Source organism: Diadema antillarum, unplaced genomic scaffold, assembly GCF_040938485.1.
Source record: "Diadema antillarum isolate AM-2024a unplaced genomic scaffold, OU_Dant_1.0 seq00001754_RagTag, whole genome shotgun sequence".
NCBI classification, from domain to species: domain Eukaryota; kingdom Metazoa; phylum Echinodermata; class Echinoidea; order Diadematoida; family Diadematidae; genus Diadema; species Diadema antillarum.
This window is the reverse complement of record NW_027272436.1, coordinates 509,606-531,053: the sequence shown is the minus strand read 5'-3', so window position 1 is coordinate 531,053 and position 21,448 is coordinate 509,606. Positions and strand designations below refer to the sequence as shown.

Genomic DNA, 21,448 nt, shown 5'->3' with positions numbered 1-21,448 from the left:
AGCGAACGTAGCGAAGTGAGAATGCGTTGAATTTACAGGAAGAAGTGTAAACAAGATCGGTAGCCAGAGTGTTGACAATGGTAAAAGTGGCGGGAAGAGCCGCCAAGAGATCAACCACGGCTTGGAATCCGATGAGAATGTCTGTGCTGGAGCGACGGGTGTGAAAACAGCAGACCAAAATGATGAGAGAATTTCCTGGAATGCCCAAAACCAGAAGGACCACGTCTCCGCACAAGAGAACCACCTTCTGCCAATCCATGTCAGCCGGGTAGGAGCCGGATTCTAAAGGTTAATTTCCATTACCCGCGGTCAGCTAAACGCTCTCCCGAGAAGTCCGTTTTCACACTGATCACATGCTACACATCAGCACCGTTTTAAGTGGTCTGCTCTGATCGTATCCTCCCTTCCCTGACGATCTCACCCACTGTGTTGACGTTGAGATATGTGACTATAAGGCCGTTATGAAAAATGTAATGAATAGATTATTCAGTGGCATTAGCTTATCGCCTCCTTACCATTATTGACTGGCTGTATAGGTAGAGGAAGATTGAAAAGCAGTCCCTAGGCAAAGATCCCCTGTTCGATATTTACTGAACTCGCACCTGAGCCAATCTCTTTATGAAATTAGCATTATGATCATACAATTATATAGACCTTTCACTGAGGTGGTTTTTTTTTCCAACAGTTACAACATAATTCATAATAGTTTTTCACCAACCTGTATTAATTTTGACTTTGGTGAAACTGCAGTTCCTTAGATTCCATAATATGTTCAAGGTGGAATTTGTATATCATTTTTACCAAAGAGTAAGTCAAGGTCACATCTTATTGCACAGATTGGAAAAACCTCCAATTGGATCATATAAAAAAGTAAGAAAATTAACTACAACTCCTATCTGAGTTGTCAAAGCATAATTGGCGAATCGTTACAACCCTCAAACTACTTGATGTGACAGACAATTCAATGAGAGTCTGTTTGTAAACTGGATCATCATTGTAGATAATTTACAAACTTATACGTAAATTAAACAAAATAACAATATCAAAGCCTTGCAAGCCTCTTATATCATATAATGTATAAAATGCAAACAAGTCTTCAATATTGTTTTCCTCATTCAACTTAAAAACTAAAAAAGAACAGTTGTATCCGTTCACTAATTTTTCATGTTGCTATAAATTGACAATGATAGTGATGGAGAGAAGGTTGACGTTTTCACTTGGCATTGCTTTGGATAAAAAAGTGATATTGAAATGATTCGATTCTCTGGTTCAAATTGGGATGTTATACCTACGTTTCATCAAAATACTTTCGTGTCTTTGTCACTTTGTTTCTCGATATTTGAAATGCATGCGTTTTTACCCTATGTATGCTAACACGTTCAATGCATTTTGTATATGAAGTATGAGTCTTTTCAACAGAAAATGCACCCAGTGTGATATGCCATCCCGAACGTTGCTTTGCCAAATCGAATTTTCTGCCAGAAGTTTCTATTTTGCTTTAATGTCACTTGTTTATGAGTGATGTTCGCTATTCCGAAGGCATGCGTTATTCCGCAACACACAAATTCGTTAATCCAAAAATGAAACAGGGTTGGTTAGTCCGAACATGGCTTTGGCGCTATTCCGAAGTTTCGTAAATCCGCAAATGAAAGGAAGTTCGTTATTCCAAATTTCGTCGATCTTAAAATGAAAAGGGGATGGGTACCAATAATCAAACTTCAGAATTAAAGGGGATGGCTAGTAACCGATCAGTGGGAATCAGTGGGAACGCTGAGGGATGATTGTTCCAATCCTTGTGAGATTCATTTAAGAATACAGTTGATATCTACTGTTGTGTGAAAATTATTTGCTTCAGAACGGTCTCATATTCAAGTAATGTGCAGATTAATGCCCCGTCACTGACCAGGCATGCTAACCTGGAAACATTAAACTGCATATTACTTGAATATGAGACCATTCTGAAGCAAATAATTTTCACCCAACAATAGATATATAATGTACTCTTAAATGAATCCCACAATCATCCTGCAGCATTCCCACTGATTCCCACTGATCGGTTACTAGCCATCCCCTTTAATAGCCTTATTTCGTTCTAAGCTTTCAGTATAGCGAACCCACCCCCTTTTTTATTTTCAAATTAACGAATCATCGAAATAACGAACCTTATGTCATTTTCGGATTAACGAACCATCGGATTAACGAACTGTCACCATCGAATAGATCCATAAACGTATACATAAAACATCTGACTTTTCAACATTCTTGGTGGAATAAAAAGTCTCAATAAACATAACATGTATATACCACTTCTCAAATACAGTAATTTGATGATGCAATAACAAATATAACCTGAAAGAGCATGTGTCACACTGTCATATAATTTATAAAGTAAAGTGAGTTTATGCCTCCGTCATCGGAGGCTTTGTTTTCGGGTTGTCCGTCCGTTCTTTCGTAATGAATTTTGTGGACAGTGTAACTTAAGAAAAAAACAGTATGAGATATCCTCGGCATATTATGTATGTTTGAATGGACGAATTTGTGCACATACCTATCAACTTTTGGGAGCATATGCTCGAGGTCAAAGGTCAAGGTCAAATTATCAAAATTTCACTATCTCCCCCCCCCCCCCCCATTATCTATGCAATGCCATAGGGTATACTTTCTTGAAACTTCATGTATACATGTGTTAGCCCGGTAAGATTGTCTAGGGAAAGTTTTGGGCCATGGGATCAAGGGTCAAAAGTCAAGTGAAAATGCCAAAATTTCACTTTTTTTCATATCTCGGACCTTGCTCAAGGAATCTGCGAAACTTTGATCTTGACAAAATACCAAAACAAAGAAAAAAAGACAAATGAAGCCAGGAATCGCACATAGGTTTGCCCCCATATCCTATAATGCCGACAAAACAATCATATACAACACTCAAAAAGTATAACCCATCAGGCCAGATACTGCGTCTGTTATCGATATATTTCACATGGCATGGCATCAACGAGTTAAGTGTGTCATTGTCGCTATAGCTTCGACTCCCGTGACAATGTCGGCAACAATATTGCTTTCCGAAGGATAAGGTCTGAGATGATGTCAACAGTATAGAGTCAAGTGAGAAATTAGTCATATTAGTCTGACACTGTTGTGAACGTGTTGTCAACGTCGTCACAGTTCTTGTCATCGAACGACGTGTGTTGGAGTTCGGGCAAATTCACTCGGGCTTGCATCATCTTCCTCGTCATCGTCCTTGTCATCATGAGCTTTTCATTCTAACTTGTCTTCGTCAAAGACTGATCAAATTTGAATACTGCACCATTAATACAGCTCCCGGCATATAGCTCAGACTATGATCGAGACTAAATATCAACCACCGCACGGGAAACGTCGACAGCCGAAACACCTTCGCAGAAATCAGGGAGGTGAGAACACCTCCCTGCAGAAATCCAACGTGATGTTGCTCACCTTCCGTCCTCTTGACTAGAAATGCGATGGTATATACTAGTACTGGGAATGCCAAACAAAATATTAAAGAAAAACAACTCTGGTCATTAGCTCAACTTAATTACTGCACTGTATAGAAGCCATTGATGCCTCTAATAACTCATATTGATTACCATATGAAACATTTAATTATCTCCACCATGCAAGCAAACTCCAACGGGAAATCGGTGTGTCAACGTGGCATTGAGATAGACTTTAAACCTGCATGGGTTGCTTACGGGACATCATGGGCATGTCGCGCATGAATTAATCCTTTAAGATCATATTCATGATAACAGAATGATATTAGAATAAACGGGTTAGTAAATGTATACAAACGGTTATAGCTGCTGGCTATACCATTGATCTTCCACAGCGTCCAAGTGAAACAAAGCATGTCGTTGAATTCACTTCGAAATCATGGTACATCTATATACATAAATGCAATTCATGGCACTGAAAATATTGTAAGACATATATAGAAAGAGGAAAGAAACTGTTTGACTATTTATATATAAAAGGCAATACCTGTAATACGCTCACCATTATGATACACAGCTTTGCCATCGGAAGCTTTGAATAACATAAGAAAGCAAATGTTCAATCATGTTGTAATTTGTCAAACAGGAAAGACAATGTTCTTTAATTTAAATTCATGAAATTCTTCCGTCGAGATGTTTTCATTGCAACTGATTGACAAAGTGCCCTACATCGACGTAAATAAGCACTGAATTGATCAGTATTTTAGTAGTAGCCATGATAAAAAAAATCATGGGCGCACATACTCGAGCAGGATTCGAACCTACGACCTCCTGATCGAAGGTGATCAGGAGGTCGTAGGTTCGAATCCTGCTCGAGTATGTACGCCTATGATTTTTTATCATGGCTACTACTAAAATACTGATCAATTCAGTGCTTATTTACGTCGATGTAGGGCAATTTGTCAATCAGTTACAATGTATTTAATGTTATGCATGGTTCTTTACATTTTGATTTGAAGTGGCTTTCACCAGTTCGATACCACACACTTCATCGTCCAATTACACCACAATGTTTGAAATAAAGTTACAACAGAAGATAGTGAATTCATACTGATCAGATATTTCTATCATTATTAAAGGGACTGTACAGTACTGGTTGAGATAGGGATTCATGTTTTGAACATTCCTAAGTGAGATAATGAAAAGCCTCTTATGAAATATGAAAGAGCACGTAATTTTCAGAAGGATTCAACGTTTATTTGATGAAAATTGGTTTTCAAATGGCTGAGATATCCAAAATAGTGCTAATAATAAAAGGCGACATGCCCCAACTGTATTAGTATCTCTTTGTTTCACCTTGTTTTTGGATATCTCAACCATTTCAAAACCGATTTTCATCAAATAAACTTTTGATACCCCTTAGAACTGCACTCTCTTTGACATCTCATATGAGTGGTTTCTGAATATCTCACAAAACGTTAAAAGCTAAATCTTCACCTCGACCAGAACTGTACACACCCTTTAAGACACATTCACCACTGTCCCATTTTATGAATCGTTATAATATGCTCAATTGAATCAAATGAACGATAGATGATTATATAAATAAATATTGGCATAGATGCTTTTCCTGGCGCAAAATTTATCGTCTGCGAGATAGCAGTACACAAGACAAGAAGACACACAATTATTGCAAGAGACTTTATAATGATGATGATGATGATGATGATGATAATGATAATAATAATAGTAGTAGTAGTAATAATAATAATTATAATAATAATAATAACAATAATAATAATGATAATAATAATAATAGTCAGTTCTTAGACCCATAATACCATAAGATATAGTCTCTATATGCGTGTATAAAATTAATGAAAACAAAGTCTATCACATATTTCCCTATTCAAACATATATATGTAATCAACAATTATCAAAAAGGTGAGTTTTTAACACAGATTTGAATTTATCAAAATCTGTAATGCATCTAATACTGAGAGGGAGATTATTCCATAATGATGGTGCCATTTTTCCAAAAGCTTTATCACCAAATGTCTTGGATTTGACACTTATTTCAAAGAGGAGATTTTCTTATTTTGAGCGCAGATTACGACCAGGATAATATGGCTTGATATGAGTTCACTGAGGTATGCAGGGGCATTTCCACGAAAACATTTGAATACAAGGGTCAAAATCTTAAACCTGATACGAGCTCTTATGGGCAACCAATGACGACTACGAAGGATGGGAGTTATATGATCAAATTTCCTTTTGCGTGTTACAAGCCTTGCGGCTGCATTTTGTATCCGTTGGAGTCCTTTCAGCTGAGAGTCTGGAACTCCAATGAGCAAACCATTATCATTATCCAAATGACTAAAAATAAACGCATGAACCAGTTTTTCTGTAGTTGCTTTGGGTCTCGATATATCGAGAACGTGTTTCCAATCCTGTGTAGACCTATTGCTGCAGATTTGCATATGTTATTAGCTGTTATTGATGTGAGTTTTCACACTAAGATCATCTTGGATAATGACACCAAAGTCACGTGCCTTAGAAATCGGTAGCCCAGGAATATCGCAAATAGCCAGCAGAACAACATGAAAGAAAGTAAAAGCAACAGAGAAATTAAGTACTCGATCATTTCCAAATGCAGTAGGAAAGAGAGAGATAGAAAAAAAAAGCACAGAAGAACACGTGATTATAATATACGTCACAGCAGCATATCAAATCATTTTGAGGTAGTTTCTCGTGTGTTTAAAGAAATCTAATCATGAAAGTTGAAGTTCTATTCCTTGTTTTAAAACAACCTCGTCACAGTTTACATGCAGATACCCTATATGTAGAAGACCTTAAATTTGTAGCCGATTGGTTCACACCTCATCATAAAAAAACTAACTTATGTGATAGTTTTCGCTAATAAGTACCACTGCATTTTCAGACAGACATTGTTCATTCCATTCGCGGACTCCAAAACTGCTTGCTGTCAACGTCACTGGTGGTACACGCGGAGAATCGTAAATAATGAGTCAACCGACCATCTGATGCGCTGAAAGTCACATGTCTGCGGTAGTCACATGACTAGTACCGTGCACACTCGAAAGCTTTTGATGTGCACAATAAAAATACACACACATCGTGTCAGTGGTGTTATGTGCCTGCGCCTACAGTTTCAGAAAGGTACATGTACGTGTTTCTACTACCGGTATAGATATACGGGGTATGTGTAATTTGTCACCGGACTTCCCTTGAGCAGTGAAATTCGACCTCGCCAACACATTGTCATTGGATGATCTGTGTGCTAATACCGAATACCGTCTATGATGTTCACTTGTGACGCTCAAAGACATTGATATCTATTTTGCGTTGTCTGGATGGAGTGGAGTGTACACCGTGCATGTGGAGCATTGCAAAACAGACAGACAAGACCTGTCTGTAGAAACCTACTGAATTGGTAAGTCTGCTGAAGTGTAGTAGTAGACCACTGTAAATATTATTCTCTTAGCCCGACCAGACCCCGCGTGCAAGAGAATTGGAGTGATATGTGCACGGGAGAAAAAGCTGACAGAAACTGCCAACTTTACATTTACTTGAACTCATTGTGCCAAAATTGGCAAAGAGAGAGAGAGAGAGAGAGAGAGAGAGAGAAAGAAAAGAGCAAAACACTTCCAATGTGTTTGATGACAACTTTGTGTGGCAATAAAGTAGCTGTGACCTTTAGAGAGCTGCTTCTTCAGCTTCAGGATGAGCAATAAGGTTCTCAACCTGAATGGTGTCAACGCCGCCCCAGATGGATACGAGTCGAGTGAGAGCCAATCCCTTCTGGGCAGCGTGTCCATCCGGATGCTCCCTACCCCGACCGGCGAGACTTCCATTCTTGGAGCCATGTTCATTCTGGTCAACGCCTGCATCGGAGCAGGGCTGCTCAACTTCCCTTTTGCATACCAGGCAGCAGGCGGCATAACCATCAGTATCATCTTGCAATCAGTGAGTTGTTTTGCAGCTGCCATCATTATTAATATTAGAGAGGACTTTGTTAATTAATCTGTGCTGCAATTATTGTGTAGATAGATATTGGTTTCTTTCATCAAAAGGAAAGTGCATACAATGTAGCAGCCCAGAGGCTGAATTGTGTGGCCTTGAATGATGTAAATGTACTGTTGTTGGGAATATCAGTGGTAATGCAACTTTTTAAAGATTTCCTTCTGATCATAGTATTTGTTTGCTCATTTATCTTTTAACATTGTTTAACACTCGTGACCGAAAGTACAGTAGATTTATCCTAACCCAGTGGAGATTTTTAGTGAATTCAGATTCAGTTTAAGAGAATAAATAGGTTTTAATCTTGGGTTACTGTATTCATAAGTTTTATGAGAAAAAAAGATAGTCAAGATGTTCTTATAAGATTTGAGAATACGTTTAAGTACAGTAATTCTTGGCTTCAGTGAAATGACTGCCCTTTCACTGGTGGATATAAAATTTGCAGTTTTCCATTCAAGTTTCTGTCAAATTCAGAAGCCTTGAAGGAATAAACTTGAGGCATCCCAAATTGACAGTTCAACTACAATGTAAAGCTTGTAACATGAGGTTCGTTTGTGCATTGACTTGTTGATTGTAATGCATGGCTTACAGTATTTACGCGATTTTGCATACCGTACATTCGTTTAGGTCCTCGTTGGGCTCATTATGGCCACCCTACTCATCCTCGCCCTGTGCTCTGACGTGAGACAATCTACCTCCTACCAGGGGGTGGTACAGGAGATGTGTGGCCCCATCGGGCGGCTGGCCTGTGAGTTGTGCATTATCGCCTACTGCTTTGGCACCTGCATCACCTTCTTTATCATCATCGGAGACCAAACAGATGGGAGTAAGTAGACCAGGAGGATGTTCATGTAGTCCTTGAATTTTGAGTAGACATCCAAAGAGAATTCTCACTCATGAATTGCCAAATGGTACACCCACATGTCCTGAAGTTCATAATACCCAAGACATCTCTTGATGCATTTATGATGCATGCTTTCCAAGGACAATTAGTATCTGGAACCACCCACCTATTGGATTGTCCAGTCGTGCATGCCACCACCCTGACAATATTCAGAGAGGCTGCTCTCCCCACTTTTACAATTTTGCAGTCTCCTACTGGATCTGTTATTCTGTACAGAAGAATTTATCCAGATTTTACTCTCACAGTGCACACTTTTCATCGTAAATAAAGACCATCACTGTAGCACTTCCCCACGACACACAAGTATATTCCGCTCCAGTATATTCCACCTTATCAAGTATCAAGTATCAAGAAAGAGGGGGAAGGTTTGAAAGGTAAATTGGGCTGGAAGAGAAAAATCACTGCCTTTCAATAGAAAAAAAAAAATTGTAAAGAATCAAGTGACTATTTAATGTGTGTTACACTCTTATCTTTCGTCTGCCCAGCAATCAGAGGAATATGTGCTTCAGCTGCATTTGCAGAAGAAAAAAAAATGCTTATCTTTGATGTGTCTTCATGTCTGCTATGCAGGAAAAGGTGTTTGGGGTAAAGAAGGGAAAAAAAACCTTTGCAAACATAATTACTCTCAGAACAGTTATTATCAAGAGCTTATAGAGAGGACAATTGTATACTTTCAGGGCTCGACACTAACTTTTATTTCTGGTGGCCCGATCGGGCCACCAAAATCATGACTTTGTATTTTTTGGTGGCCCGAAAGTAATATCTGGTGGCCCGAAAAAAAATCAAGAAAAACATGAAAAAATTAAGTCGGTCCTACTAAACATAGAAGCATAAATATTAAGCATTACTGAAGTAATACAGGTACCCATGTCCAACATTAGTGAATAGAAAATTCAATCATCTTACCGTTATTCTGAGTTCTAACATTTAGCAAATAGGCTTATAGATTATATTGAAATTTTATGCTATTTTCGTGGTCAAAACTTCCGTTTGAAATGAGAAAGTGGGAGCATTTACAGACATTTGTAAACATCCGACATTTGTTTTAGCATTGTAAAGTGCCGAAAGTTACCGTTATTCATTTCTGATTGTAAAAGCAATCATCCAACACTTACTAGTATTTTAGCACCTTACGGAACCAATTGTTGCCGTTAATCATTTTTAAATGTAAAAGAAAACAACCGACATTCATTTTAGCATCTTACGGAGCTGAATGTTATCCCTATTCATTTCCGAAAGTGAAAGCAAACATGCGCTTTTCATTTCAGCATCTAACTGAACCGATTGAAACCGTTAATCATTTCCAAATGTAAAAGCAACAATCTGTTATTCATTTCCAAATTTATAAGCAAACATCCGGCATTTATTTTATCATCGTACGGAGCCGAATGTTCCTGCTGTCCACTTCCGAAAGTGAAATGAATCATCTGACAATTATTCTAGCATCGTACGGAGCTGAATGTTACTGTTTTTCATTTTCAAACGTCAAGGCAGACATCAGACATTTATTTTACCATCAAATGCAGCTGAATGTTACTGCTATTCATTTCGAAATGTAAAAGCAAACATCCGACATTTATTTTAGCATCGTATGGAGCAGAGTGTTACTGGTATTCACTTCCAAACGTAAAAGCAACAATCTGACATTTATTTTGCCATCTTCTGCAGCCGAGTGTTATAGCTATTTACTTTCAAAAGTAAGAGCAAACATCCAACATTATTTTATTTAATCATCGTACGGAGTTGAATATTATTGTTATTCATTTCCGAACGTCAAAGGGATCATTCGACGTTTATTTTAGCATCTTCCGAAGCTGAATGTCATTGCTATTTACTTTCGAACGTAAAAGCAAACATCCGGCATTTATTTTAGTATCATACGAAGTCGAATATTACCGTTATTCATTTCTAAAATAAAAAGCAAACATTGACATTTATTTTAGCATCTTACGGAGCCAATATTGTTACCGCCGTTTATTTCCAAAATTAAAGGCAAACATCCGACTTTTTTTGGTGGCCCAATCGGGCCACCAAAATCTTCATTTCTGATATTTTGGTGGCCCGACGTGCATTTTTGGTGGCCCCGGGCCACCGGGCCACCATTAGTGTCGAGCCCTGACTTTACATTAAGTCACCAGGCTCTATAAAGAAAGTTTGAATTACTCTGAGTTTTATCTTGAAGGTGGACATGCTTGCAGAATGTAGTGGTTGAAGCGACCATATCAGTAATGAGCTAGGCTAGCCTAGTAGGGCAAATGAATTTAAATCATACCCTTGTATATCATTTGTACTCTGTTCAACACTTCTTTCTTCTGGTCGAATTAAAATGATAGAAAATGTTTCTGCATAATGTACAGGGAACCATAATTTTCCTTTGAATTGAAGTATCACAATCCAATTGCTATTGCTGAGACATTGTTTGGATATATGTGTTTGGATTTTCTTTGAAGGGCTATTTTCCCCACACTTTCAAGTTTGCTGATACCGTAGTATGCACAGTTGTAGGAATATAGTGCAGGGACCTTAGCATGCAAAAGCCAATTCAAATTTTGTTTTCTGTTCACAGTTATTTCATACATAGTCAAGGGGGATGAGGAAGTGAAGGACTGGTACCTTGACAGACGTTTCACTATCACATGTTGGGGCCTCCTTATCGTCCTACCACTCTGCATACCCAAGAAGGTCGACTTCCTCAAGTACCCAGGGTAAGCAAGCTTCGATGTCTTTCAAGCTAATAACTTGTCCAATTTGAGACCAGTGGTTGGACCCCATGACACTTTTAGAGAGACACTTGCAGAGGAGATGAGAATATCCAGTCCCACCCAGGTAGATACTACAGACCAGGCGACCTGGAGATGTCAGATCTAACAAGGGGGAGGGGGTATGGGCATAAAATGATCACAATGATTCAATAAATGTTATATTTTCCTGCAACCTTGCAATTCTCAACCAACAAAATTTTTCAATGCATTGATTTAAAAAAAAAAAAAAAAAAAAAAAAAAAAATATATATATATATATATATATATATACCAGGGCTCCACACTAACTTTTATTTTTAGTGGCCCAAAGGCAAACATCCAAACTTTTTTGGTGGCCCGATCAAGCCACCACATTCTTCAATTCTGAAATTTTGGTGGCCCGACGTACGTTTTTGGTGGCCCCGGGCCAGCGGGCCAGCGGGCCACCATTAGTGTCGAGCCCTGTATATGCACTGTATATGCTTATATTATGTGGGAGAGAGGATCCTGACAAGTGCACCAAACATTGTGTATGCTGTGCTACACATGAACTAGGATGTGGATTCAATTGATAGATTCTTGCATCGGGTTGTTACATTGCAACTGACTGACAAATTGCCCTGTGTTGATGTGAATAAGCATAGATTACTGTAAAACATGATATATTCGTGGCATGAATTTTTCACGAATTGGAGCCGGTGGCCTTTTGTGCCGCATGAAATTTTCGCGAACTGCCACTGGCATTCAATGCATATAGTGTAGACAAGAACTTTCGCGTGCATTTTAATTTCGCGAATCTTGGCGCTCGCGAAATTAAAATGCATGCGAACATTCCTCGTTTTACAGTATTCATTGTTAATTAGTAATGGCCGTGATAAAAAAAATCATGGGCATACATACTTGAGATATGTCATTGAAGAGCTCCTTCTCAATCAGTTGCAATACTATGTGGGTGTTGGTTGTATGTTCCTATCTATGTAATTCTACTTTCTCCTACCCAATCATACAGGTCTGTAGGTGTATTGGCATCTCTATATATCTGTGCTGTTGTCATCATCAATTATTTCGCCTGGAAGCACACGCCCAGTGAAGATCTTGTCACTGAGCCGTCGTCATGGACGCAGGTCTTTGTAGCTGTGCCAACTATATGCTTCGGTTTTCAGGCAAGTTCGGCCGTTTTGATAGTAGGCACCATTTCCTCTGCAACAGAGCCACTGTGTGTGTGTCTATGATGTTTCCTGCTGCTTGATTTGAAAGAAAGGGGATTTTTTTTTGGTGTAAAGTGAATGATCAGTATGCAGTAGCTTGCACTTAAGAAAACAAAATGCAATTGACCCATTGAGGATGAGTACACTCAGGCAAGTGTCTATGGGAAATGTGTGTTGTAGTAAAATCAACCCGTCCTCAACAGGTCAAAAGACTTAATTGAAGAATTCAAATGTAGAATGACAATGCTTATGCATTCAGCTGTTCCTACATCTGCAGCAGCACCCTAACCATTGTTTCTGCAAGTCCTACAGAAGTAAAATTTACTTGAATGTGTGATTAGGGACTTGCTGTTATACATGTACTTCGCTATAATAACATAATATTTCCAGCTTTTGGGAGACAATTTTGCTAATTTTGAAATTGCAACTGAGAAGAGCTTTAGGGAGACATTTTCGCAAATGGTGAAATTGCAACTGAGAAGAGTGAGTTTTTTTCACACCGTAAACACGGTATATACATATATTTTTCATTTGTGTAAAAGAAGGCAGTGTTTCAGTTTGCTTTTGATTTTGCAAAATCAATTTACAATATGCACAAAAGCAAAACCTGTCATAAAATGTACAACATATATAGTGAAAGAAAGATGTCAAAATGAGCAAAATACAACTGTACATACACTGTAATTTAAAAACAATTCTTTTTAAAAGAATCATTCTTGCTTGCTGTCCTCACTGTCCTGCAGTGTCACGTCAGCGTCGTGCCGGTGTACTCCAGCCTCTACAACCGGTCTGTCAAGAGGTTCGCCCGCGTGGTCATCCCCGGCCTCTTCATCAGCTTCACCGCCTACACGCTGGCGGGCATCTTCGGCTCCCTGACCTTCGGCAGCAATGTCTGCTCAGACATCCTGGTGTCCTACCACCGCAGGGAGGTGACCGTCATGATCGCGCGCTTCATGGCCCTCGCCAACATGCTCACCACCTACCCCATACTGCACTTCTGCGGCAGGTGAGGCAACTTGCATCTGCAGTCCACTTGGAGACCTATATGCAGGCAAAGAGGCCATACATACAGCGCTGTGTCATTCATGCACACATTCATTCCTATGTTCACTTCTCGTTACATGTTCTGTAGAAGAGAAATTCAGATGCAGCTCAGTACATGCGAAATATACACAGATTGCATGAGTAGATCTTGTTGTGAAGGTACTGCCATAGAGATGTCCGTTCAAAAAATAAAAATTGTCCTTTAGTGATCGCTTAGGTATTATTTTCTTACTTTCAAACAGGCAGATTTGACTGCATACTGCTGATCAGTGTGCAGTGTGCTTGTATGTGCAGAGACAGCACTTTTGGTATGAAATGGGTCTTTGTATAGTGTAGTTACCTCCGCCAAGGGAGGAGGTTATGTTTTAGCTACCGTTGGTTCGTTAGTTCGTTAGTTAGTTCGTTTGTCCGTGTGCAAAATAACTCAAAAAGTAGTGAATGGATTGGGATGAAACTTGCAGGGAAGGTTGAGAATGACACAAGTACCAAACGATTAACTTTTGGCAGTGATCCGAGAATTTTTGGGGAATTTATGAAGGATTTGTGATATTTTGGCAGGTAGGGTCAATGAACTTGGGAGTTCAGGCTGCGCGTATTTGAGGTTTGCATGCGCGCACTAAAGTGCGTGCCCCACTTTTTGCTAGGGCGAGGCGCGCCGCGCAGCTGAGGGTTTATGACGTAACAAAGGCTTCTATATTGGGAAATTTTTCAGCATGTAGACCTATGGGTGGAAATCACTTATCTCTATGGAGGAGCCCAAAGAGCTTTCCCCCAGTGGTAGACAGGAGAAAAAAAAAAATCTCTATTGGAAGAGCAAGATCATCGGTGGAAGGTAACTGCTTGGCGGAGGTCTGCGCTCTCAGAGTGCTTTTCAAGTTGCCTTTTTCATTCTCTCACCTTCTAACACTATGGAGTTACATACAGTGTTCTGTGCACTCCCATTATAACAAACATGCTTATAGCGAAACCAATGAAACTCTCGTTACAACGAAGTGAAAATTCAGGTCCCAAAATGATTGTCTGTGTATCTTTATGTACTTTTTTGTTCGGCTGTAATTAAATTGTGGTATAACAAAACAGAAAAAAAAAAACTGCTGGTCCCAAAGACAAAGCCTGTATGTGGCTACAGCACAGGTTGGTATCTCTTGCTTTTCATATTTCAGGCATTCTAAATGAGTGCCATCATGCAGTCTCCAAAATTCAGAGCCAAAATACACATCTTTGCAAATATTTTCTCACATGTTTGATTAGATTTGGAAATGACAAACACAGGATATGCTACTCTAAAACATTCATTCATAAAATGATTGCACAGCCCTATTCTCATCATATTTCTTGCATGTAGCATAATATGCATTTAATCTGTAAGTTGTAGTGTTATTGCAGAAAACATAGTCGTAATCATGGTTGCATTTGTGTAGAAGTGGCCTATGCAGAATAACTTGTTTGAAGGCCTAAAATGTTTGAAGAATTCAATTTAAACTGCAAATGATGAGAAAGTAAGAAATTCAAGATGAACACAACTTCTCAAGTCTCCTGAACTTTCCATAGGGAATTATCAAGGCAGTTTTTAGCTATCATACTGACATGCTGTGGTACACGTGAGACATGATGCAAAAATGCGTGTCAATCCAAATGCAGATATTGTTTATCGCACTTTGTTGTGTGAAAAGAGCCATATGCTTTTCCAACACCCAATTCAAAATTGCCATTGTTTCTTCAGTGTGATAAACTTTTCACCCAGGGGAATATCATGTGTCATTCTTATCTCTTGCCTTTTCTCTCCTAGTCTTTCTTTGCCTTCTCTTCCCTATCATATCTACCACGTGCAGGCCCTCTTACTGTCTCACTAGACCTTTTGTTTTTCTTCTTCCAAACTTTTTAGCCCTGCAGGGGGTTATTTTACTGAATCCATTCCAGCAATTCACAACTCAATAACTAATATCTTCAACCGAGACCCAAAGTTTTAATATTTCTCGTATTTTCATGTGTGCAAACAAACGTTTGAGTAACTACCACTTTGTATAACATTTATTTACAGATACAGAATACATGTAAATGTATCACTCATCTTTATATTGAATATTCAATAGTTTTTTTCTTCATAATGTTTGAAATTGGAATTTTGTTATTTAGTCTCACTACAGTGTGTCTCTAAAAAAAGTAAACCCAATTTCAACAGCAAATTTTCAGAAAACTATAAAATATTTGCACATTATTTTTTCATGGTTAGATAGTCCAAAAAGTCCTATATCCAATGATACCACATAGGTTATGTAACTCTCATGCATGACTGAGCATGATTCAACTTAGTGAATGGGTGTGAAATCATCACTGTGGCAAGTTATTTCTTGCTATTGTCATTCATTCAGGGCATATTTGAAGTTAAATTTTTGCCAGCAAAGATTGTTCCTGACACAGGCACACTTCACATGCTTTCCAAACATGGTACAGTTGACAATTGAGCAGAGAGTATTCCTGGTAACTCGATACCAGGAAACAAGAAGTTTCGTGGAAGTTCAAGAGGCTTTTCGGGTGCAGTTCCCCAACAGGCAGCCTGCAACACAAAGAGCCATCTAGTACAATGTGAGAAAGTACCACTGGTATGCTGATCACAAAACTTGCCACAGTGATGATTTCACACCCATTTACTAAGTTGAATCATGCTCAGTCATGCATGAGAGTTACATAACCTACGTGGTATCATTGGACAGAGGATTTATTGGACTATCTAACCATGAAAAAATAATGTGTAAATATTTTATAGTTTTCTGAAAATTTGCCGTTGAAGTTGGGTTTACTTTTTATAGAGACACCCTGTAGATCTTGGTTATGTCTGTCTTCTCTCATAACAGGTGATTTTATTTTGTAACATGGACCTGGCTTATAAATACACGATAGGCAGTTCATGGTCTGCTGGAGCCAATATTGTATATATTATGACTAGTAGAGAAGGGCACATACTGCATGATCGGTGGGAAAGTATGAAATGATATTGAAGGACTTATAACCTCCAAGAAACTATCACATTTCAAACCCAGAGGTTAGAACATTCTGTTTATTTCCTCCAGCAGAAGTAACCACCTGCTATTGTATGAGTTCAGTCAAGGTAGCTTGAGACAGATGCATACATTCAACTAAAAATTTTCTTTTGTAGGTATTTCTGCAGGAGCACCGACAAGCCAACAGATAGCTAGCTACTTGTAGCTATGCAGGAAGTGTTATTAATGAAAGGCATCTGCAGGTTGTGCCTCACTTGTGCAGCGCGTAACGAAATTGTGTACCAAAATTTTCATTGTGCACTGATGACCTCATTTGCCAATTGACCGCATGAGTGTGTTTCTCTGCCATACGGGAACATTTATAGCAAGGATATTTTGCCAAGCGGAGACTCGTACAAATGGCAGGCAATCACATGGACATATCTATCTACCGATAGTCGATTGCTGGCATGTGAACAACCCATACAATAATTATACAGTATTTCTCAGTGGTACGATTCAGAAAAAACAGATAACGTCCCAACAATGCAGAATTATGGCGCTTTTGTATTTTGGTTCTGTTCCTCTCCAATTTTCTCTCTGCGCTGTGAAGAAACATGTAATCATTCGAAACCTAATTACAGAAATCGTGTGCAGGTACAACATATAGTGTTTATTGGCAAAGCATTCTATTGTGTACTTTGCAAATACTACTTCTGATTCACGTAATCGTGCAACAATAGATTCTTGCAGGTGAAAAAATGCAATCCATACATTTTAACGTTACAAGTATTGTTGTTGGAAAGTATAGTACAGGTATATGTTATATGATGTACAGTGTAGTGAAAAAATAAAAATTTTGGGGTGTTGAAAGTTTCGCGCATTTCGTGTAACCAGGAACTAGTGCGAAAATAAAAGTATGCGAATATTTTTGTTTGCCATATGTCATGGCTCGACACTAACTTTTTTGTTTGGTGGCCCGATGGGGCCACCAAAATCCTAAATTTCACATTTTTGGTGGCCCGAGAGAAAAATTTGGTGTCCTGAAAAAAAAAAAAAAAATTAAAGTTCTTTTTTTTTTAGTCAAATGAGTCAAATATTCAAGTTAGTACTCATAAATAAACTTCAACAAACTTGCAACACTCACTCGCAGGCACTCATTCAGTCCTTTTCATCCATCCTTTAAACAAATTTAATTGCTAATTTCCGGCGCAAAAAGTTACGAATTTATCGACATACTTTTCAAAAAATTTTGGTGGCCCGAGGTGGGCCACCAAATTTGCCCTTTTTTAAAATTTGGTAGCCCGACTTTCATTTTTGGTGGCCCTGGGCCACCGGGCCACCGTTAGTGTCAAGCCCTGCATATGTTTCAGTAGTTGATTTCTTGATTCCACAGAATTAAAAGCACGCGAAAAACTAGTCGCACGAAAAATATCCACGTTTACAGTACAAATGTGAATGTGGTTGTGTGTTTGTGTGTATGCGTGTATGTCTTTGCATTTATACTACAGAATTGTTGTTACGTCTTGTCAGAATAATTTGTTTCTACAAAACTTTCTTACAGACTTGCGGTGGACACTATGCTCCAATCTATCATGAAGAAAACCGACGAGGAGTGGCGTTTCAAAGAGAGGAGGCGGCGAGTGATCGAAACGCTGACGTGGTTTGTGTTGTCGCTGGTGCTGGCGCTCTTCATTCCCGACATCGGTGTAGTAATTTCCGTCATTGGTGGGCTGGGTGCTGTCTTCATATTTGTCTTCCCAGGTGGGTTTTACTTGTTGTCTGGCTCATTAGAATTTCACTTTACTCTGCATGCGTTTGCTTCAATTTAGGATTGTGCAAGGCAGGATATCTTTTGCACAAGCATTGCCATGGTTACTACACTGATAAACAGAATCTTTAGGATACAAGTTTGTGGCAACTAACTTCTTGGACTGTGTTTAGCAGTCAAATTCCCCATCTGTCTCTTATATTATTGTAAGATTAGATTAGATTTGATTTGATTCAATTTGATTTATTGGTTTCTGTAATTGCAATTTTTATTATGCCTCCGCCACGAAGTGGTGCCGGAGGCATTATGTTTTCGGGTTGTCCGTCCGTCCTTCCGTCCGTCCTTCCGTCCATCCGTAATGAATTTTGTGGACAGCGTAACTAAAAAACCTTTTGAGGTATCCTAATGAAACTTGGCATGTATGTGTATTAGGGGGTGAAGTTTTGCCTATCAACTTTGGGTGCACATGCTCAAGGTCAAATGCTTAAAAATTTCACTATTTCACCCATATCTATGCAATGCCTGAAGATATTTTCTTGAAACTTAGTGTATACATATATTACCCAATAAAGATTCTCTGATGAAAGTTTGGGGTCATCAGGTCAAAGGTCAAAAGGTCAAGTAAAGATGTTCAAATTTCACTTTTTTCTCCTTGGAAATTGTTCAAGATATCTTCATGGAACATAGTATATGTGCATGTACTGACTGTCAGTGGTTATCTAGGGAATTTGGTGTTCATGGGGTCAACGGTCAGGGGTCAAAGGTCAAGGTCAATACTTCAAAATTTTACTATTTCCGTTATATTTATGCATTGCCAGCAGGATTTTTTTTTAAACTTGGTGTATGCATGTATCTATAGCCCAATAAAGATTCTCTGGGATTTTTTTTTTTTTTTGGCCAAGAAGGTCTAAGGTCAAAAGGTCAAAGATCAAGTGAAAGTGCTGAACTTACTTCTTTCTCCATATCTCAGAAGTGGCTCAAGTTATCTTGAAACTTAGTACATATGTGTATTTATGTATGTTCTGCCTGACAGTGATTCTCTTATAAATCTTAGGGTCAAAGGCCTAATGAAAATGATAACAATTTACTGCTCAATACAGAAATTGTACTTTTTCTCCATACCTTGAAAATAACTCAATGCATAAATTTATGAAAGGGTCAAAGTCAAGTTAAAGTTCTTAAATCCCCAAATACATGCTCTCCTGTTCATCCAATTAAGCATAGGTCAAGGAAGGTGAACATTCAACACATTTGTGACAAACATGTCATTTTAATATTTTGCCAATTTTCTGAAAATGTAATCACACCTTGTCCACATGTACTATAGACCTATTAGGAGAATCATGCATTATGGCGGAGGCGTATCAGTCGCCATAGCGACATTTCTAGTTTATTTTTATTTTTTTCATCATTTTTTGTTTAAACAGGATATGACAAACTGACCATTCACCACTTTCATGTAGGCTAAGATTGTATATGAACCTATTTGTGAACAAAACTATGGATTATCCTTAGGAAGCGGGCAAAGTACAGTATCTTTCCACAGTGTGGGAGAATTACCACCTGGTTTTTATCAGGGAATACTCAACTGATTAGTCACCTTCCATTTGCATTCTAATCTTATTAGTCCCTTTGTCAAGTTGTATCTTTGAAAAGAGCATATGGGCAACTCATGCGGAGAGCAACGTGTTCGGATTTGACATGAAAGGAGGTAAAAAAATTGTGTGATGTGTCGTACACCACTGTATCTACATACTCCTGACACCTGAAATCAAGGACCAGAGATATTGTAGATTTTTGATGATTTGCTTCAATGAAATATATCAGTGAGATATGGATCTTCAATTGACAAGAAAGATAGCTTCATAGCAAGTCACCTCATCATGTAATGTTTGCCATAAGTCCCATCATTCAAACCTCCATCTTCTTTTTCCCAGGTCTGTGTCTTGTCCAGTTTGTACTTCAACATTCGGCGGCGTCGCCAAGGAAGCGGTGGTTCCTCATAGCCTTCGGGACTTTCCTCCTAGCACTCGGTGTCTTCATATTCTCTGAGAGTTTTATCCTGTCCATCATGAACGACGTTTCTGGTCAGGGCAAGAACATCTGCTGAGAAACTCGTGGCTGTCTCATGCAAGTGAGAGCAGTGTGATGGCATTACGTAAACCACTTTTCTGTATTTTGAAATGACTGTGTGTGGCATCATCAGAGATATCAGGATGTGAAGGTTGTTTTTTTTTTTAACTAGTAGTAAAGCGACAGCAATGCTGTCAAATTGAAATATTCTTGCATTGAGTTGTTATTAATGTGACTGATTGACAAATTGCCCTCCATCAAAGTAATTATTCAATGTTTAAATAGTCATACACACTTGGGTTTGACTACTAAAACATTGAATAATTGGTGCTTATTTTATGTCGATGAAGAGAAATTTATATCAATCCATCACAACAATAATGCTTACCTCTATGTTCTTGTTGTGATGGTCAACATCTATATTGAACCAGTGAAGACTGGTTATTAGATTTCATTGGAGCAAAACAATTGAGATCAGTTTTTCAGGGCATGTGCTCACCTTTTGTAATTAGCAGTTACCTTGAATTGCACACCACTCTCCCTCAAGAAGTCCTAAATGTGGAGTCTGCTGTGCCTTCAATGCAAATATGCTAGATTGTAAAAGTGGGTTTGTGTAAGTTTACACTGTCGAGTATGCATGTGTGTTTGTGCATGTGTGTTTGTGTTCGTGTTTGTCTTAAAAGTACTAGGAAGTCTTGAAGAGACAGGGTCATTGGTATGAGGTGAAATGAAAAAGCACATATTAAAATAGACTCATTGCACAAGAGCAGAAGAATCACTTCCTGCACATTAGTGACATCCACTGGTTTTAGTATTTGTGTTGTGGTTAAAAGATAAACAACAACAAAAAAATAACTGTGGGAGCACAGTGATCTGAGGCTGCTTTTTCCAGTGAGCTACAGTTGTGCATAAACTTCTCTGACACCGAATCCCATATTAGACAAATTTGCAAAAAATTCAGAGGGCTTATGAAAGAGGACATTACATACAGTTATTGTTATTATAATTATCATTGTTATTATTATGAAACTTGTCCAAGTGTGCTATTGTCCACCAGAGATTATGGATATGCATGCAGTGTGTGATAGGATGCTCGGTTGAACAAAAAGGCAATGGTTATACAGAGAGTCCACAAAATGCACCACTCCTAGTTCTCTTTGTTGGTTGTCATTAAAAGTCTTCTTTTTCTGCTGATCTGTAAGTTTTTGAAACAAGACCCAATACCTTGTAAA

General features: G+C 38.5%; 1 protein-coding gene across 1 annotated transcript; it reads left to right on the top strand.

Moving 5' to 3' along the window:
- Positions 1-7,086: 7,086 nt before the first annotated feature.
- On the top strand, positions 7,087-20,439 carry LOC139712051 (sodium-coupled neutral amino acid transporter 7-like). Its single transcript, XM_071623887.1, has 7 exons — positions 7,087-7,440; positions 8,122-8,320; positions 10,965-11,103; positions 12,149-12,302; positions 13,091-13,353; positions 17,937-18,136; positions 20,081-20,439. The coding sequence occupies exons 1-7, from the start codon at positions 7,198-7,200 to the stop codon at positions 20,251-20,253; spliced, it is 1,371 nt and encodes a 456-aa protein (XP_071479988.1). The 5' UTR covers positions 7,087-7,197; the 3' UTR covers positions 20,254-20,439.
- The last annotated feature ends 1,009 nt before the right edge of the window (positions 20,440-21,448 follow it).